Here is a 17621-nt window from a genome sequence, read left to right as displayed (position 1 = left end):
ACATAACTCCATCTTGCTTTTTGCAAGATTTATGGCCCCTTTTGTACTTAGAAAATATCAGATTTCTTGGTTAAGTTTTATGTTTAGGTCAACTTTTCTCCTAAACTATCAAAGCTATTGCTTTGAAACTTGGAATACTTGTTCACCATCATAAGCTGACCCTGTACATCAAGAAACATAACTCCATCTTGCTTTTGCAAGAATTATTGCCCCTTTTGGACTTAGAAAATCAGTTTTCTTGGTTAAGTTTTATGTTTAGGTCAGCTTTTATCCTAAACTATCAAAGCTATTGCTTTAAAACTTGCAACACTTGTTCACCATCATAGGCTGACCCTGTACAGCAAGAAACATAACTCCATCTTGCTTTTTGCAAGATTTATGGCCCCTTTTGGACTTAGAAAATATCAGATTTCTTGGTTAAGTTTTATGTTTAGGTAAACTTTTTCTCTTAAACTATCAAAGCTATTGCTTTGAAACTTGCAACACTTGTTCACCATCATAAGCTGACCCTGTACAGCAAGCAACATAACTCCATCCTGCTTTTTGCAATAATTATTGCCCCTTTTGGACTTAGAAAAATCATTTTCTTGGTTGAATATTATGTTTAAGTCAACTTTTCTCATAAACTATCAAAGCTATTGCTTTAAAACTTGCAACAGTTTTTCACCATCATAAGTGGACACTGTACATCAAGAAACATAACTCTATCCTGCTTTTTGCAAGAATGATGGCCCTTTTTAGACTTAGAAAATCATGGGTAGGACAATATTTCTATTATACAAAAAAAATCAGATGAGCGTCAGCACCCGCAAGGCGGTGCTCTTGTTAATATCAGTAGTAACTAAACAAACCAGTAAGAGCTTCTTCTTCCGATAATTTATCCGTTTACTGACTGCAAAATTCAACCCACGCAAAGTTTATAGAAATCATACGATGCGTGTTTACGTTCAATGTGGGAGAATTAAGGCTGATCGGCTATGTTACCTAACGCATCCAGACGATTCAGATTTTGTTTTTAAAAAAGCATTGTGTGCGTTTCTGTAATTTTATATACGTTTTTATACGCTTAGAAATTATTAGACATGCGTATTTGCATTACTTCTATACGTAATTTACGCTAATACGCATCTTATCTGGAGCCCTGTGGAACTATTTTTTGTCTTTCGCTGGATGTTACCCAAGCTTTGTAAGCCTGCGCAATTCTTAAAATGCACATTTATGCTTAATGAGTTACATTTGAGTATTGCACAATTACAAGTCATAAACATGACAGATTACATCGTATATTGGTCATAGCAAAGGGAATTGACACAATTTAACTTCATCCATGCAGTGAACTGTTTGAAGTTTGAGAAATCTAATGGAACTACATCCCTTCACGTGTTATTCGGTCCATTTAGAGAATCGCTGAACAGCAAGGACTCGTCAAAAGGCTTTCAGCCTTTAGCCGACTCAATAAAACCGCAATTCACGAAAACCACATTGAATAATAAAATAATTCAAGAAAACTACATTGAATAATAAAACAGCAATTCACGAAAACCACATTGAATAACAAAATCGCAATTCACGTAAACCACTTTGAATAATAAAACCGTAATTCACGAAAACCCCTTAAACAATAAAACATCTATTAACAAAACTCCTCTAATGATAAAACAAAAATCTACGAGAGCCTCTTCTGGATTTGGTTGATGAAACGGTGATACTGATATACTGTGCCGTCTGCACGTACCGTGAAACAATGATATAGGTTTCTATTGTATTGTAAGGTGTCATCACATAATGTACATCCTCGGTTGTCCGTCTGAATTAATTTTCTGATAACTGAAGTTCATATTATTCCAGTTCATTCTGAGAAATAATATCACTAACGTATTTCATCACTTGCGAATTGATGATCATTATTATCTTCATTTATATAACTATCATCATCATTCTGTTCAGCATCAAGCTCATATTATTCTTGTTCATTCTGACCTGTTAAATCAACATCTTCGTTATGACGTGTATCATCAATGGGATGATTAGCTTCGTACTGAAAATTATAATCATCTTCTGTGTAATTATCAGCAGCATAAGCATAGTTCGTATAGTCTTGGCATTGTTCTTGATTGTAGTCTACGATCTCGTGATCAGCTTCTGTTTGGTAAGGAAAACCGAAATTACCTGCTTCTGTCTCCTCTACGTATTGTTCGTCATATTCGGCATCTGCATTTGAATAATATGAGGTTATATAACAGTGTTGATTAAAATATTCAGAGGTTTATATACGGTTTGGTCGTGCCTTCTTGCCATAATGGCACGCCTAGTACTATAACTGCCCGACACGCAGCACGAGGCCAGTATCAAACTTGATGTATGGCTAGAAGGCACACACCAGCCATTTATTATTATTTTTAATACAACCTTTTCATAATTTTTATTTTGATATTTCTCTTATGTTTTCCACATTTTTAGGTATCAATTGTATTGTTTCGTTCATACACAATGCCATCATTATTTGAGACTCGATCTAAAAATGATTCAGCACTATTTTACTCACCATAATGACGTCAGAAAATCACTGCGTTTCTTTTGCCCAGGGCCACTGTGATAATGACGCTTGGGACGCATTATGGATCCATAAACGGCCTCAGTGACCGATTTCAAGGGCGTTTTGTTTCAGTTTATAGTAAGGTGCATACAAGTTCTATTAAACTCGTACACAGTAGTAATAACCCATACAGGGACAAGGCGAATTCCAGGTCCAATAATGGATTATTACTGTTGTATAAGTGTCCAGTTGAATTCAGTATTGTCCTTTACACTGTAAAATCACCTATTTATTTCATACAACAATATATTAAACAAGAGGGCCGAAATGGCCCTAGGTCGCTCACCTGAGTAACACATCATAACAGTGTAAACATGTTTTACCTAGTGATTTCATGGAGACAAATATTCTGACCAACTTTCATTAGGATTGGACAAAAAACGTGGCCTCTTAAGTCTAAACTAGCATTTTCTTTGATTTGACTTAGTGACCTAGTTTTTTACCCCATATGATCCAGATTCAAACTTATCCAAAATTTCACGAAAACAAACATTCTGACAAAGTTTCAGGAAGATTGGAGCAAAAAAAGTGGCCTCTAGAGTGTATACAAGCTTTTCCTTTGATTTGACCTAGTGACCCAGATTTGAAATCATCCAAGACTTCATGATAACAAATATTCTGACCAAGTTTTATGAAGATAGAATGAAAAAAAATGTGTTCCCTAGGGTGTAAACAAGCTTATTCTTTGATTTGACCCGGTGACCTAGTTTTTGACCCACATGATCCGGATAAAAATTCGTCAGATATTTCATGCAGACAAACATTCTGACCAAGTTTCATGCACATCAAATGAACAAGTGTTAACAAGCTTTTCCTTTGATTTGACAGGGTGATCTAGTTTTTGACCCCATATAACCCAGTTTTAAAACTGGCCTAGAATTCATCAAGATAAACATTCTGACCAAATTTCATGAAGATACGGTCATAAATGTGGCCTCTAGGTTGTTAACAAGCTTTTCCTATGATTTGACTTGATTACCTAGTTTTTGACCCGACATGACCCAGTTTCGATCCAGGCCTAGAGATCATCAAGATAATCATTCTTTGCAAATTTGTGTCAAATAAAAGCAATAATGAAACGTCTATATGGCTGAAAGGGTCAAAATAGAAAATTTTGCCCCTTTCAGGGGCAGTAATTCTAGGAAATCATAATGGAATCTTGCCGATTTTCGAAAGGAACCGAGATCTTATTGTTACTTAAGTTGTGTGCAAGTGTAGTTAAAATCAAATATAAATCCTCACGTCTTTCGTGTTCACAAGGTAAAAATTAACAAATTTTGGCTCTTTCAGGGGTCAGTCAGGGGCCGTAACTCCGGAATCTATGAATGGATTTGACAGATTCATCATGGACTCCAGTAGTTATTGTTGTTAAAGATATTTTACAAGTTTGTATCAAATCAAACCATAAATAAAGTCTCTATATGGCTGCAAAAGCCAAAATAGCAAATTTTGGCCCTTTAAGGGGCCATAACTCTAAAACAAATGATGGAATCTGGCCAGTTTTCGAAAGGAACCGAGATATTATGCCAAAACAAATTGTATGCAAGTTGGATTAAAGTTGATAGCAAAAGGTGGTCTCTATCGTGTTCACAAGCCAAAAATAGCAAATTCTAGCCCTTTAAGGGGCAATAACTCTGGAACTCATGATGGGATCTGGCCAGTTTTCGAAAGGAACCGAGATATTATGCCAGTACAATTTGTGTGCAAGTTTGATTAAAGATGGTTGCAAAATGTGTCTCTATCGTGTTCATAAGCCAAAAATAGCAGATTTTGGCCCTTTAAGAGGGATCTGGCCAGTTTTCGAAAGGAGCAGAGATATTATTCCAATACAAATTGTGTGTAAGTTTGATTAAACTTGATTGCAAAATGTGGTCTCTAACGTGTTCACAAGAAATTGTAAACGAACGGACGGACGACGGACGGACGGACGACTGACAAATGTGATCACAAAAGCTCACCCTGTCACTACGTGACAGGTGAGCTAATAAAAATGAAATGACGGAAAAACAAATACAGCTATTCACACACTTTTAAATGACGACTGGAATTTTTTTTATTCTTCTTTCATTATTAGTATGTTAACATTAAACCACAGGAATTTCAAACGACATGCATGTACACCTAAAATGGCATTCTCATAAATCCTGATAAATCTGTTTTAGATACGACTTTTCGCTATTTAGAATCTAATTTTTAACTGACCCAGTGCCAACGAGTTTGAAAACAACTTTTCATCAAGTTTTGAACCGAAACCATGATCACCTTATAGGAAAACGTTTCAATGCGAAAAGCCACATGGCTTTTTCGGAATGTAGGTTTCGGATATCGTTGACATTTAATGCATCTTAAATCAAACAGTATAACATTTGTATCGCCACGCGATAGAAAGAAGAACTATCAATTGGTTAAATTTATATACGTGTTAGTTCCATCATTAGCATATTGCATATGTTCCTGGTACTGTTCACCGTAGTCTACGTTTTCGTTATAAGCAGGAGTAAGGTAAGCGAAACCAACATTTCCCGTTTCATTCTTACCTAAATATTGTTCGTTGTATTCGGGATCTCCCTGATACTCAATATAATCGTAGGTTTGTGTTGTCGGCTGGGTTGACGTCATAAGATCTGCTGTACACGTGTCATGAATTTCTAGCTCTGTGTACAGGTTCCCTTCGCCAGGATTCTCGTTGCAGCTTTCGTTATTTGCGTAATGATGCATTTCTCTAACCAATTCAAATTCACCACGAGATGGTGTTCTTATTTCAACGCTTGTTTCGTATTCAGAAGTTGGATGACAACAGCCACAGCTATTGCTTGAACAAGAACCGCAGCTAGGCCTACAAATCCTGCAGTTATTCATACATGAATCTTCAATATGTTTATTATATTCTTTAAGTAGCATAGGCATGCGAATGCCATCAATTAACCAACCGATACCCAGACACCCTAGGGTACAAGCATACAGGATTCCCCATTTCTTATTATTAAGATAGAAATGATGAAGTCCGAATATTCCGAATGGAAACCAGTACAGGTATGCTTCATCCGGATATTTGTGTTTGTCTTTGGCGGCGTAACGTTCGTATAGAACCGGAAGTCTAAACACATCAAAAAACCAACCGAACCCAAACAGTCCCAAAGTTGCAACATAAAATCCACCGTTCAAGTATCTTTTTAAATAAAAATGATGAGCTCCAAAGATTCCAAGTGGGGACACACACAAAATGTACGCAGTGACTTTTGTTGTTCCGTAATCAATTGTTGGGTCATTTGAAGCTTTGACGAGACTTTTCATTCTGAACAGATCCATAATCCATCCTATCACGAATATTCCTAATGTACATGTATAGACAATTCCTAACAAATAATTTCCCAAATAATAGTGGTGTGCACCAAAGAGTCCAAAGGGAGGCATCGCCATTATGTACGAAGTCCCAATGGATTTCTTATTCAATCCGGCTTTCCGCACTAGTCTTGGCATGCGGAACAAGTCAACTATCCATCCAATTCCAAAGATTCCGAACGTGAAAGTGTATACCAAACCTAATCTCACATTGCCTAAGTAATAATGATATGCTCCAAAAATACCCAAGGGAGGTAACGCTAATATGTAGGCGGTTCCGAGAGACTTTTCCTCGGTGTGAGCATTGTGGTTTTTCACGAGATGCTTCATTCGGAACATATCTACTATCCAGCCCAGGGTGAACACTCCAAGTGTACATGCGTAGAAGATGCCAAGTTTCTTGTTGCCAAGGTAAAAGTGATGCGCACCTAGAGTAGTAAAGAATGAACTAGTTTACATATTTATTTTGTATGTATTTGACTTTTAATAACTAACACTAAACTGTCAAACTAAATTATACTTTTATCACAGAGTTATTCAAATATGTAAACAATGAAACGGTATAATAATAACAACATTACCAAATATTCCTCCTAACGCCCCTATCAGATATACGTCTGAAACCATCTTCGCTTCTGACTCCTGTTTGTTTGCATGTTTCACCAACCACCGCATACGTATCAAATCATAGATATATCCGAGCCCGAATAGACCCAGTGTGCAAACATACAAGATACCGAACCCTTTCCGTCCCAGATAAAAATGATGAGCACCGAACAATCCAAATGGAATCCCTAAAATGTAGGCCTCTGCTAATTTCTTTTCACCCATGTTTTAATTTCCAGATGCCGAAGAAACTAGAAATTCCTTACAATACATTAATATATCCATGAGATAAGGCAAACGAGTCCTGTATGCACGGCTGCACAGACGGGACACGGAAGATATTTTTAGTTTGTGCACGCATTACAAAACTATTTTATACAAAACTTGTAAAATCTTTAGTATAAAAACTGTCATATTTTAAAGAACATTATACAATATATACTTAGATGCGCAATAAACTTGTAAACAAAGTAAACTCGAAACTATCTTGAACTCTTCTCTTGCTCCGGTAAATCCTCTTGAGTTTTTTTAAGTGTAAAAGAAACTTAAAGGAGACGGAAGTAAAATCTCTAAACAATAATTGTTTTGATCTATTCGTCATGTGAAATTTACAATGAGGATGAATTGTGTCTATATTTAACGTACAATAATTTTCTCCTTTCTTTTTAATACACAAAACTAAGCACGCATGCGCAACCATTTTAACTGACAACTATACGTTGTTCAGGGGCACAGAGACTGGGTTGCAAAACCATAATACTGTTGGGATAACGCATGTTTTTGTTCGTGTTATAACATCTGCATAATCCCATCGAATTATCACGTTGAAATCCGCAGATACCGGTATTATAAAATGAAACTAACATTCGTGAACGCTGTTCTGGCATAAAACATGTATAAAAGCTAAATCAAATGAATACATTGTCTATAATCGTTTATTTCTACTCACATCTGTTTTCATCCACAGCGCTATTGGGCCATAATACGAATACGTTATGCCATGGAACGCGCATATAAAACAGCAGGTGATTTCCTTGTTAAGCACGTTAAACAACTAAAAACATATAAGCTATTTTGTTAAATGTTTCCCATAGTAATAGGATGGAAGCATAGTAGGGTGATAGCATAGTTTGATTGTAGTATAGAAAGTCAGTAGAATTATAGGATGGCGACGGCAGTATTATTTGACATTGATGTCAGGATGGTAGGATAGTAGAATGGTAGAATAGTGTAAGAAGGGTGATAGGATAGTGTAAGCAGGACTGTAGGACAGCGTAAGCTGGATGGTGTGATATTGTGATCAGAATGTTAGGATAGTGTAAGCGTGATGATAGGATAGTATAAGCGTGATGATAGGATAGCGTAAGCAGGATGGTAGGATAGTGTAAGTGGGATGGTAGGATAGTGAACCCAGGATGATAGGATAGTGTAAGCGGGATGATACGATAGCGTAAGCAGGATGGTAGGATAGTGTAAGCGGGATGGTAGGATAGTGTAAGCAGGATGGTAGGATAGTTCAGGTGGAATGATAGGATAGTGTAAGCAAGATGGTAGGATGGTGTAAGCGGGATGATAGGATAGCGTAAGCAGGATGGTAGGATAGTGTAAGTGGGATGGTAGGATAGTGTAAGCAGGATGATAGGATAGTGTAAGCAAGATGGTAGGATAGTGTAAATGGGATGGTAGGATAGTGTACCAAGGATGATAGGATAGTGTAAGCAGGATGATAGGATAGCGTAAGCAAGATGGTAGGATAGTGTAAGCGGGATGGTAGGATAGTGTAAGGAGGATGGCAGGATAGTTCAGGTGGAATGATAGGATAGTGTAAGCAGGATGATAGGATAGCGTGAGCGGGATGATAGGATAGTGTAAGCAGGATGGTAGGATAGTTCAGGTGGAATGATAGGATAGTGTAAGCAAGATGGTAGGATAGTGTAAGCAGGATGATAGGATAGCATAAGCAGGATGGTAGGATAGCATAAGCGGGATGATAGGATAGCGTAAGCAGGATGGTAGGATAGCGTAAGCGAGATGATAGGATAATGTAAGCAGGATGGTAGGATAGTGTAAGCAGGATGGTAGGATAGCATAAGCAGGATGGTAGGATAGCGTAAGCGGGATGATAGGATAGCATAAGCAGTATGATAGGATAATGTAAGCGAGATGACAGGATAGCATAAGCAGGATGGTAGGATAGCGTAAGCGGGATGGCAGGATAGTGTAAGCGAGATGATAGGATAGCGTAAGCGGGATGGTAGGATAGCGTAAGCAGGATGACAGTATAGCGTAAGCGGGATGGTAGGATAGTGTAAGCGGGATGATAGGATAGCGTAAGTGGGATGATAGGATAACGTAAGCGGGATGGTAGGATAGTGTAAGCCGGATGATAGGATAACGTAAGCGGGATGGTAGGACAGTGTAAGCCGGATGGTAGGATAACGTAAGCGGGATGATAGGATAATGTAAGCGGGATGGTAGGATAGCATAAGCGGGATGATAGGATAATGTAAGCGGGATGATAGGATAACGTAAGCAGGATGATAGGATAACGTAAGCGGGATGATAGAATAGTGTAAGCAGGATGCTAGTATAGCGTAAGCGGGATGATAGGATAGCGTAAGCGGGATGATAGGATAACTTAAGCGGGATGGTAGGATGATATCGAGTTTTCATCATCGTGGTTCATCGTAGTTTCGTGATTTCGACTTTCATCATTGCGGTTTCGATTTTCATCATCGTAGTTTCGTTATATCGACTTTTGAGGTATAGGGTTCAGGAATAAAAATCTCGATGCTCCAAACGGAACACTGTAGAAGCCAGTTTCCCTTCTTTTCTAATACTTAACACCAGCGAGGGAGCTACATGTATCTTGCTATCACATGGCGTGGGAGCGAATCCACGACCTATCGCATTCAAAGCCGTCGCTGTGCCACTAGTCTTTCTCATATATAGAAACGACTTTAAGATAACTTACTTCGTACATTTTTTCAGCCGAAATGAATTCATAATTCAGCAACCAATAGACACGTTTCCTTCCCTTATATCACGCAGATTTCACCAGCTCACTTGATATTATACCTATGGCTTTACTTTAAAGATGCGCCACAAAATAACTGTATTCTTTAAAAATTCCATTATGGTAATTGTAAATGCTTGCATGAAAAAATGAGAGTAACAACTAACAAGTATCTAAATTCAAATTAACAGTGACATATATAAGGCCAAGACAATACAATGTGTTTAGTGTCTAAATATGTTATTGAATTAATTTAGTAGTTTGCACAATGCTTGATATTTTAAGGTGAGTTTAGACCACAATTTATTTTACAGTATAAGATAGTTAGTGTTCTATATTTTGAAAACTTTATTGAAAAGTGATTGACTGAATATTTGTGCAGATGAAGTTGTGAAAACACATTAATTCAGGGAGGACCTTAATTGTACATCTGTCATCTTGTTTACAAGAATTAGCAAAATGATGTGCACGAAATTCATGTGAAAGGAAAAAGTAGGTCACTAGGATGTCAGGACTCTTGCTTGTTAAAATTTGGAAGAAAAAAAATGGTGGGAAAACCGACGTTACAGTTTCGTCATCATCACTCAATCATATGACACAAATGTCAAAACCCTAGCATCGCTATCTCATGAATTTTGTCCCCTTTTAACTTAGTTTCGGTTGAAAATTTTGGGACACTTTCACTCTATCTCTGTTACAGAGATAGAGTGAAAGTGCAGTCTGTTATTACTAAATGGGTTTTCATCACTCACATCATATGGCAAAAGGTGAATTACTCTGTCAGAAATATTCATTAAATTGTGTCCCTTTTATAGTTCGAAATTCTGGTTACATTTCGTACACACATTGACTTTGTAATCACTAAATGGATTAACTTTAGTTGTTATCCCACATAATCATCCAAGAAGGGGGTATTATTCACTCCAGTGATAGCTCTAGTTTCCTAGGCTATTCAAGCATCGAAATTGTCGAGGACGCTGTCTCTCTAGCATCTTTTTGTTTAATGCCCACTAGCTGTCTTTAATGAAGCAAAACTTTCATCAATATTGTTGCATGCATCGTTAAAAGAAACTTCTTCCTTTCAGTACGCCTTTCAGTTAAAAGTGTTCATATGAAATGTACTCAATCAAGGCGTTGTAGTTCTAATGTCGTTTTGCGGTTAGTCAAATGGAAGTTTCTGCGTTGCCATGCCTTTTTTGTTTAAATGAATCTTACTTCACCAGGTCTAACTATTCTAATGGGACCAGCCAGGGAACCACCCGGCTGCGTTAGAGTGGTTTCAATTTTCATATTTGATTGGATGTACTTTAAATAGGAACTTTTAATATTTTCAAAACAGTATAATTAGGTCTGAATTTATCGTCAAAAACGATTTTGATTATAAGATTCGGCCATTTTGATACAAAAAGTTCTAAACTTAAAGGATATCTTATTTAGTATAAATCAACATTTTTGTAAAATTTCAAAAAGATTATAAGATTCGGCCAGTTTGATACAAAAAGTTCTAAACTTAAAGGATATCTTATTTAGTATAAATCAACATTTTTGTAAAATTTCAAAAAGATACTAAGAACGTATCATTGGCCAGAATTTTACAATGGAGAAATATCAATCAACATTTTTAAAACTGAAAATAATTCTACTATAACGCCCGTAGATCTTTAAAATGATGTAAAACTGAATCTTGAATAATAACAAAACCGCAATTCACGAAAACCACATTGAATAATAAAACAATTCTTGAAAACCACATTGAATAATAACACCTCAATTCACGAAAACTACACTGAATAATAAAACAATTTTTGAAAACTACATTGAAGAATAAAACAATTCAATAAAACTACATTGAATAATAAAGCCGCAATTCACGTAAACCACATTAAATAATAAAACCGCAATTCACGTAAACCACATTAAATAATAAAACCGCAATTCACGTAAACCACAATTCACGTAAACCACATTAAATAATAAAACCGCAATTCACGTAAACCAAATTAAATAATAAAGCCGCAATTCACGTAAACCACATTAAATAATAAAGCCGCAATTCACGTAAACCAAATTAAATAATAAAGCCGCAATTCACGTAAACCAAATTAAATAATAAAGCCGCAATTCGCGTAAACCACATTAAATAATAAAGCCGCAATTCACGTAAACCACATTAAATAGTAAAACCGCAATTCACGTAAACCACATTAAATAATAAAGCCGCAATTCATGTAAAACACATTAAATAATAAAACCGCAATTCACGAAAACCAACATTGAATAATAAAACAATTCAAGAAAACTACATTGAATAATAAAACAGCATTTCACGAAAACCACACTGAATAATAACACAATTCAATAAAACTACATTGAATAATAAAGCCGCAATTCACGTTAACCACATTAAATAATAAAACCGCAATTCACGTAAACCCCGCAATTCACGTAAACCACATTTAATAATAAAACCGCAATTCACGTAAACCACATTAAATAATAAAGCCGCAATTCACGTAAACCACATTAAATAATAAAACCGCAATTCACGTAAACCACATTAAATGATAAAGCCGCAATTCGCGTAAACCACATTAAATAATAAAGCCGCAATTCACGTAAACCACATTAAATAATAAAACCGCAATTCACGTAAACCACATTAAATAATAAAGCCGCAATTCACGTAAACCACATTAAATAATAAAGCCGCAATTCACGAAAACCAACATTGAATAATAAAACAATTCAAGAAAACTACATTGAATAATAAAACCGCATTTCACGAAAACCACACTGAATAATAAAACAATTCAAGAAAACCACATTGAATAATAAAACAATTCAAGAAAACCACATTGAATAATAAACAATTCAAGAAAACCACATTGAATAATAAAAAAATTCAAAAAAACTACATTGAATAATAAAACAATTCAAGAAAACTACATTGAATAATAAAACCGCATTTCACGAGAACCACATTGAATAATAAAACAATTCAAGAAAACCACATTGAATAATAAAACAATTCATGAAAATTACATTGAATAATAAAACCGCATTTCACGAAAACCACATGGAATAATAAAACAATTCAAGAAAACCACATTGAATAATAAAACAATTCAAGAAAACCACATTGAGTAATAAACCCGCAATTCATGAAAATCACATTGAATAATAAAACAATTCAAGAAAACTACATTGAATAATAAAACCGCAATTCATGAAAACCACATTGAATAATAAAACAATTCAAGAAAACTACATTGAATAATAAAACAATTCAAGAAAACTACATTGAATAATAAAACAGCAATTCATGAAAACCACATTGAATAACAAAACCGCAACTCACAAAAAATCACATTGAATAATAAAACCGTAATTCACGAAAACCCCTTAAACAATAAAACATCTATTCACAAAACTCCTCTAATGATAAAACAAAAATCTACGTGAGCCTCTTCTGGATTTGGTTGATGAAACAGTGACAGTTATGATACTGATATACTGTGCCGTCTGCACAATGATATTGGTTTCTATTGTACTGTAAGGTGTTGATCACATAATGGACATCCTTGGTTGTCCGTCTGAATTAATTTTCTGATAACTGAAGTTCATGTTATTCCAGTTCATTCTGAAAAATAACATCACTAACGTATTTCGTCACTTGCGAATTGATTACCATTATTATCTTCAAACTCACCACGCGATGGTGTTCTTCTTTCACCGCTTGTTTCGTTTTCTGAAGTTGGAAGACAACAGCAACGGCTATCACTTGAACAAGAACCACAGCTAGGCCTACAAATCCTGCAGTTATTCATACAATAATATGTTTATTGTATTCTTTAAGTAGCATAAGCATGCGAAAACCATCAATTAACCAACCGATACCCAGACACCCTAGGGTACAAGCATACAGGATTCCCCATTTCTTATTCTCAAGATAGAAATGATGAAGTCCGAATATTCCGAATGGAAACCAGTACAGGTATGCTTCATCCGGATATTTGTGTTTGTCTTTGGCGGCGTAACGTTCGTATAGAACTGGAAGTCTAAACACATCAAAAACCCAACCGAACCCGAATAGTCCCAAAGTTGCAACATAAAATCCACCGTTCAAGTATCTTTCTAAATAAAAATGATGAGCTCCAAAGAGTCCAAGTGGGGACACACACAAAATGCACGCAGTGACTTTTGTTGTTCCGTAGTCACTTGTTGGGTCATTCGAAGCTTTGACGAGACCCTTCATTCTAAACAGATCCGTAATCCAACCAATCGTGAATATTCCTAATGTAAATGTATAGACAATTCCTAACAAATAATTTCCTAAATAATAATGGTGTGCACCAAAAAGTCCGAAGGGAGGCATCGCCATTATGTACGAAGTTACAATGGATTTCATATTCAATCCGACATTCCGTACTAGTCTTGGCATGCGGAACAAGTCAACTATCCATCCAATTCCAAACATTCCGAACGTAAATGTGTACACCAAACCCAAGCTTACATTGCCTAAGTAATAATAATATGCTCCAAAAATACCCAAGGGAGGTAACGCTAATATGTAGGCGGTTCCGAGAGATTTTTCCTCTGTGTGAGCATTGTGGTTTTTTACGAGATACTTCATTCGGAACAGATCTACTATCCAGCCCATGGTGAACACTCCAAGTGTACATGCGTAGAAGATGCCAAGTTTCTTGTTGCCAAGGTAAAAGTGATGCGCACCTAGAGCAGTAAAGAATGAACTAGTTTACATATTTATATTGTATATATTTGACTTTAAATAACTAACACTAAACTGTTAAACTAATATATTATTTTATCACAGAGTTATTCAAATATGTAAAAAAAAAAAAAAATAAAATAAACGGTATAATAATCAACATTTAATTTACCAAATAGTCCTCCTAACGCCCCTATCAGATATCCGTCGGACACCATTTTCACTTCTGACTCCTGTCTGTTTGCATGTTTCACTAACCACCGCATACGTATCAAATCATATATATATCCGAGCCCGAATAGACCCAGTGTACAAACATACAAGATACCGAACCCTTTCCGTCCCAAATAAAAATGATGAGCACCGAACAATCCGAATGGAATCCCTAAAATGTAGGCCTCGGCTAATTTCTTTTTACCCATGTTTTAATTTCCAGATGCCGAAGAAACTCGAAATTCCTTACAATACATTAATATGTCCACGAGACAAATCATAAGAGTCCTGTATTTACTGCTGCAGATATTTTTAGTTTGCGCACGCATTTCACTTAAAACTCATTAAACTACGTTTTACAAAACTTGTCAAATCTTTAGTATAAAAACTGTCATATTTTCAAAAACATTATACAATATATGAAAGTACTTATATGAGCAATAAACTTGTAAACAAAGTAAACTCGAAACTATCTTGAACTCTTCTCAAGCTCCGGTAAATCCTCTTGAGTTTTTTTTTAAGTGTAAAAGAAACTTAAAGGAGACGAAAGTAAAATCTCTATAATAATTGTGTTTTGATATATTCGTCGTGTGCAATTTACAAAGAGGATGAATTGGGTCTATATTTATCGTACTTTCTTGTCAATACACAAAACAAGCACGCATGCGCAACCATTTTAATTGACACTTTACGTTATCTACCGAGTCAAACCTGAATAGAAAACGTGCATACTGGTTCAGAGTTCAGGGGCACAGAGATTGGGTGCGCATGTTTTTGTTCGTGTTATAACATCTGCATAATCCCACCGAATTATCACGTTGAAATCCGCAGATACCGGTACTATAAAATGAAACTAAGTATAGGTATGAGGTTTTGATAACCGGGCAAAGCCCAGTTATCAAAATGTCTTACCTACTTATTGGCAAATATGTGGGGGTGAAAAAATCTGACCTTCCTAATCAACCATAAAATTGCTGTTGTCAAATTTGTGTGATATTTTCACACTTCATAATATCAGTTTGTCACTGCATTCCTGTAAAGTACACCACAACAAATGAGTCTGATAAATAAATTGCCTTTATGACTTGATTGTGGTCTTATCATGACCTTCCCATTTAAATCTGTCAGTTAAAATTACGAAATAAGAACCGGGTTCTTACTGAATTTTTGGGGAATCATGAAGAATTAAGAAGCAGTTTGCAATTGCCGCCGCGATCAATAACATTCGTGAATGTTCTAGCATAAAACATGTATAAAAGCTAAATCAAATGAATATATTGTCTATAAGCGTTTATTTCTACTCACATCTGTTTTCATCCACAACGCTATTGGATCTTATAGTGTAAGCAGATGATATATAGGATAGTGTAAGCGGGATGATAGGATAGCGTTACCGGAATGGTAGTATAGTGTAAGCAAGATGACAGGATAGCGTAAGCAGGATGGTAGGATAGTGCAAGCAGGATGATAGGATAGTGTAAGCAGGATGATAGGATAGTGTAAGCGGGATGATAGGATAGCGTAAGCGGGATGATAGGATAGTGTAAGCAGGATGGTAGGATAGAATAAGCAGGATGATAGGATAGCGTAAGCAGGATGATAGGATAGCGTAAGCAGGATGATAGGATAGTGTAAGCAGGATGGTAGGACAGTGTAAGCAGGATGATAGGATAGTGTAAGCGGGATTATAGGATAGCGTAAGCAGGATGATAGGATAGCGTAAGCGGGATGGTAGGATAGAATAAACAGGATAGTAAGATGGATGATAGGATAGCGTAAGCAGGATGATAGGATAGCGTAAGCGGAATGATAGGATAGCGTAAGCAGGATGGTAGGATAGTGTAAGCAGGATGATAGAATAGTGTAAGCAGGATGATAGGATAGCGTAAGCAGGATGATAGGATAGCGTAAACAGGATGATAGGATAGCGTAAGCAGGATGGTAGGATAGTGTAAGCAGGATGATAGGATAGCGTAAGCAGGATGATAGGATAGCGTAAACAGGATGATACGATAGTGTAAGCAGGATGGTAGGATAGAATAAGCAGGATGATAGGATAGTGTAAGCAGGATGATAGGATAGCGTAAGCAGGATAAATGGATAGCGTAAACGGAATGATAGAATAGTTTAAGCAGGATGGTAGAATAGTGAAAGCAGTATGATAGGATAGTGAAAGCAGGATGATAGGACAGTGTAAGCAGGATGATAGGATAGTGTAAGCAGGATGGTAGGATAGCGTAAGCAGGGTGATAGGACAGTGAAAGCAGGACGTGAGAATAGTGTAAGCAGTATGATAGGATAGTGAAAGCAGGATGATAGGATATTGTAAGCAGGATGATAGGATAGTGTAAGCAGGATGGTAGGATAGCGTAAGCAGGATGATATGACAGTGAAAGCAGGATGGTAGAATAGTGTAAGCAGTATGATAGGATAGTGTAAGCAGTATGATAGGATAGTGTAAGCAGGATGATAGGATAGAGTAACCAGTATGATAGGATAGAGTAACCAGGATGATAGGATAGTGTAAGCAGGATGGTAGGAAAGTGTAGGCAGGATGATAGGACAGTGAAAGCAGGATGGTAGAATAGTGTAAGCAGTATGATAGGATAGTGTAAACAGGATGAATGGATAGCGTAAGCGGAATGATAGGATAGTATAAGCAGGATGATAGGATAGTGTGAGCAGGATGGTAGGATAGTGTAAGCAGGGTGATAGGACAGTGAAAGCAGGATGGTAGAATAGTGTAAGCAGTATGATAGGATAGTGTAAACAGGATGAATGGATAGCGTAAGCGGAATGATAGGATAGTATAAGCAGGGTGATAGGATAGAGTAACCAGGATGATAGGACAGAGTAACCAGAATGATAGGATAGTGTAAGCAGGATGAATGGATAGCGTAAGCGGAATGATAGGATAGTGTAAGCAGGATGATAGGATAGTGTAAGCAGTATGATAGGATAGTGTAAGCAGGATGGTAGGATAGCGTAAGCAGGGTGATAGGACAATGAAAGCAGGATGGTAGAATAGTGTAAGCGGAATGATAGGATAGTGTAAGCAGGATGGTAGGATAGCGTAAGCAGGGTGATAGGACAGTGAAAGCAGGATGGTAGGATAGCGT

At 36.5% G+C, this 17621-nt stretch overlaps 2 protein-coding genes across 2 annotated transcripts; both read right to left on the bottom strand.

The window, feature by feature from the left end:
- Positions 1-839: 839 nt before the first annotated feature.
- On the bottom strand, positions 840-8257 carry LOC123557541 (uncharacterized). Its single transcript, XM_045349052.2, has 3 exons — positions 6520-8257; positions 5134-6366; positions 840-2211 (listed from the first exon to the last, which is right to left on the bottom strand). Exons 1-3 carry the CDS (start codon positions 6767-6769, stop codon positions 1961-1963), a joined length of 1734 nt encoding a protein of 577 aa, XP_045204987.2. The 5' UTR covers positions 6770-8257; the 3' UTR covers positions 840-1960.
- Positions 8258-9727: 1470 nt separating this feature from the next.
- On the bottom strand, positions 9728-15116 carry LOC123557542 (uncharacterized). Its single transcript, XM_045349053.2, has 2 exons — positions 14462-15116; positions 9728-14291 (listed from the first exon to the last, which is right to left on the bottom strand). Exons 1-2 carry the CDS (start codon positions 14709-14711, stop codon positions 13384-13386), a joined length of 1158 nt encoding a protein of 385 aa, XP_045204988.2. The 5' UTR covers positions 14712-15116; the 3' UTR covers positions 9728-13383.
- Positions 15117-17621: the final 2505 nt, after the last annotated feature.

Source organism: Mercenaria mercenaria, chromosome 5 (assembly GCF_021730395.1).
Source record: "Mercenaria mercenaria strain notata chromosome 5, MADL_Memer_1, whole genome shotgun sequence".
Taxonomy (NCBI): Eukaryota; Metazoa; Mollusca; class Bivalvia; order Venerida; family Veneridae; genus Mercenaria; species Mercenaria mercenaria.
The sequence above is the reverse complement of the archived record's forward strand: the minus strand, read 5'-3'. Positions and strand labels throughout refer to the sequence as shown.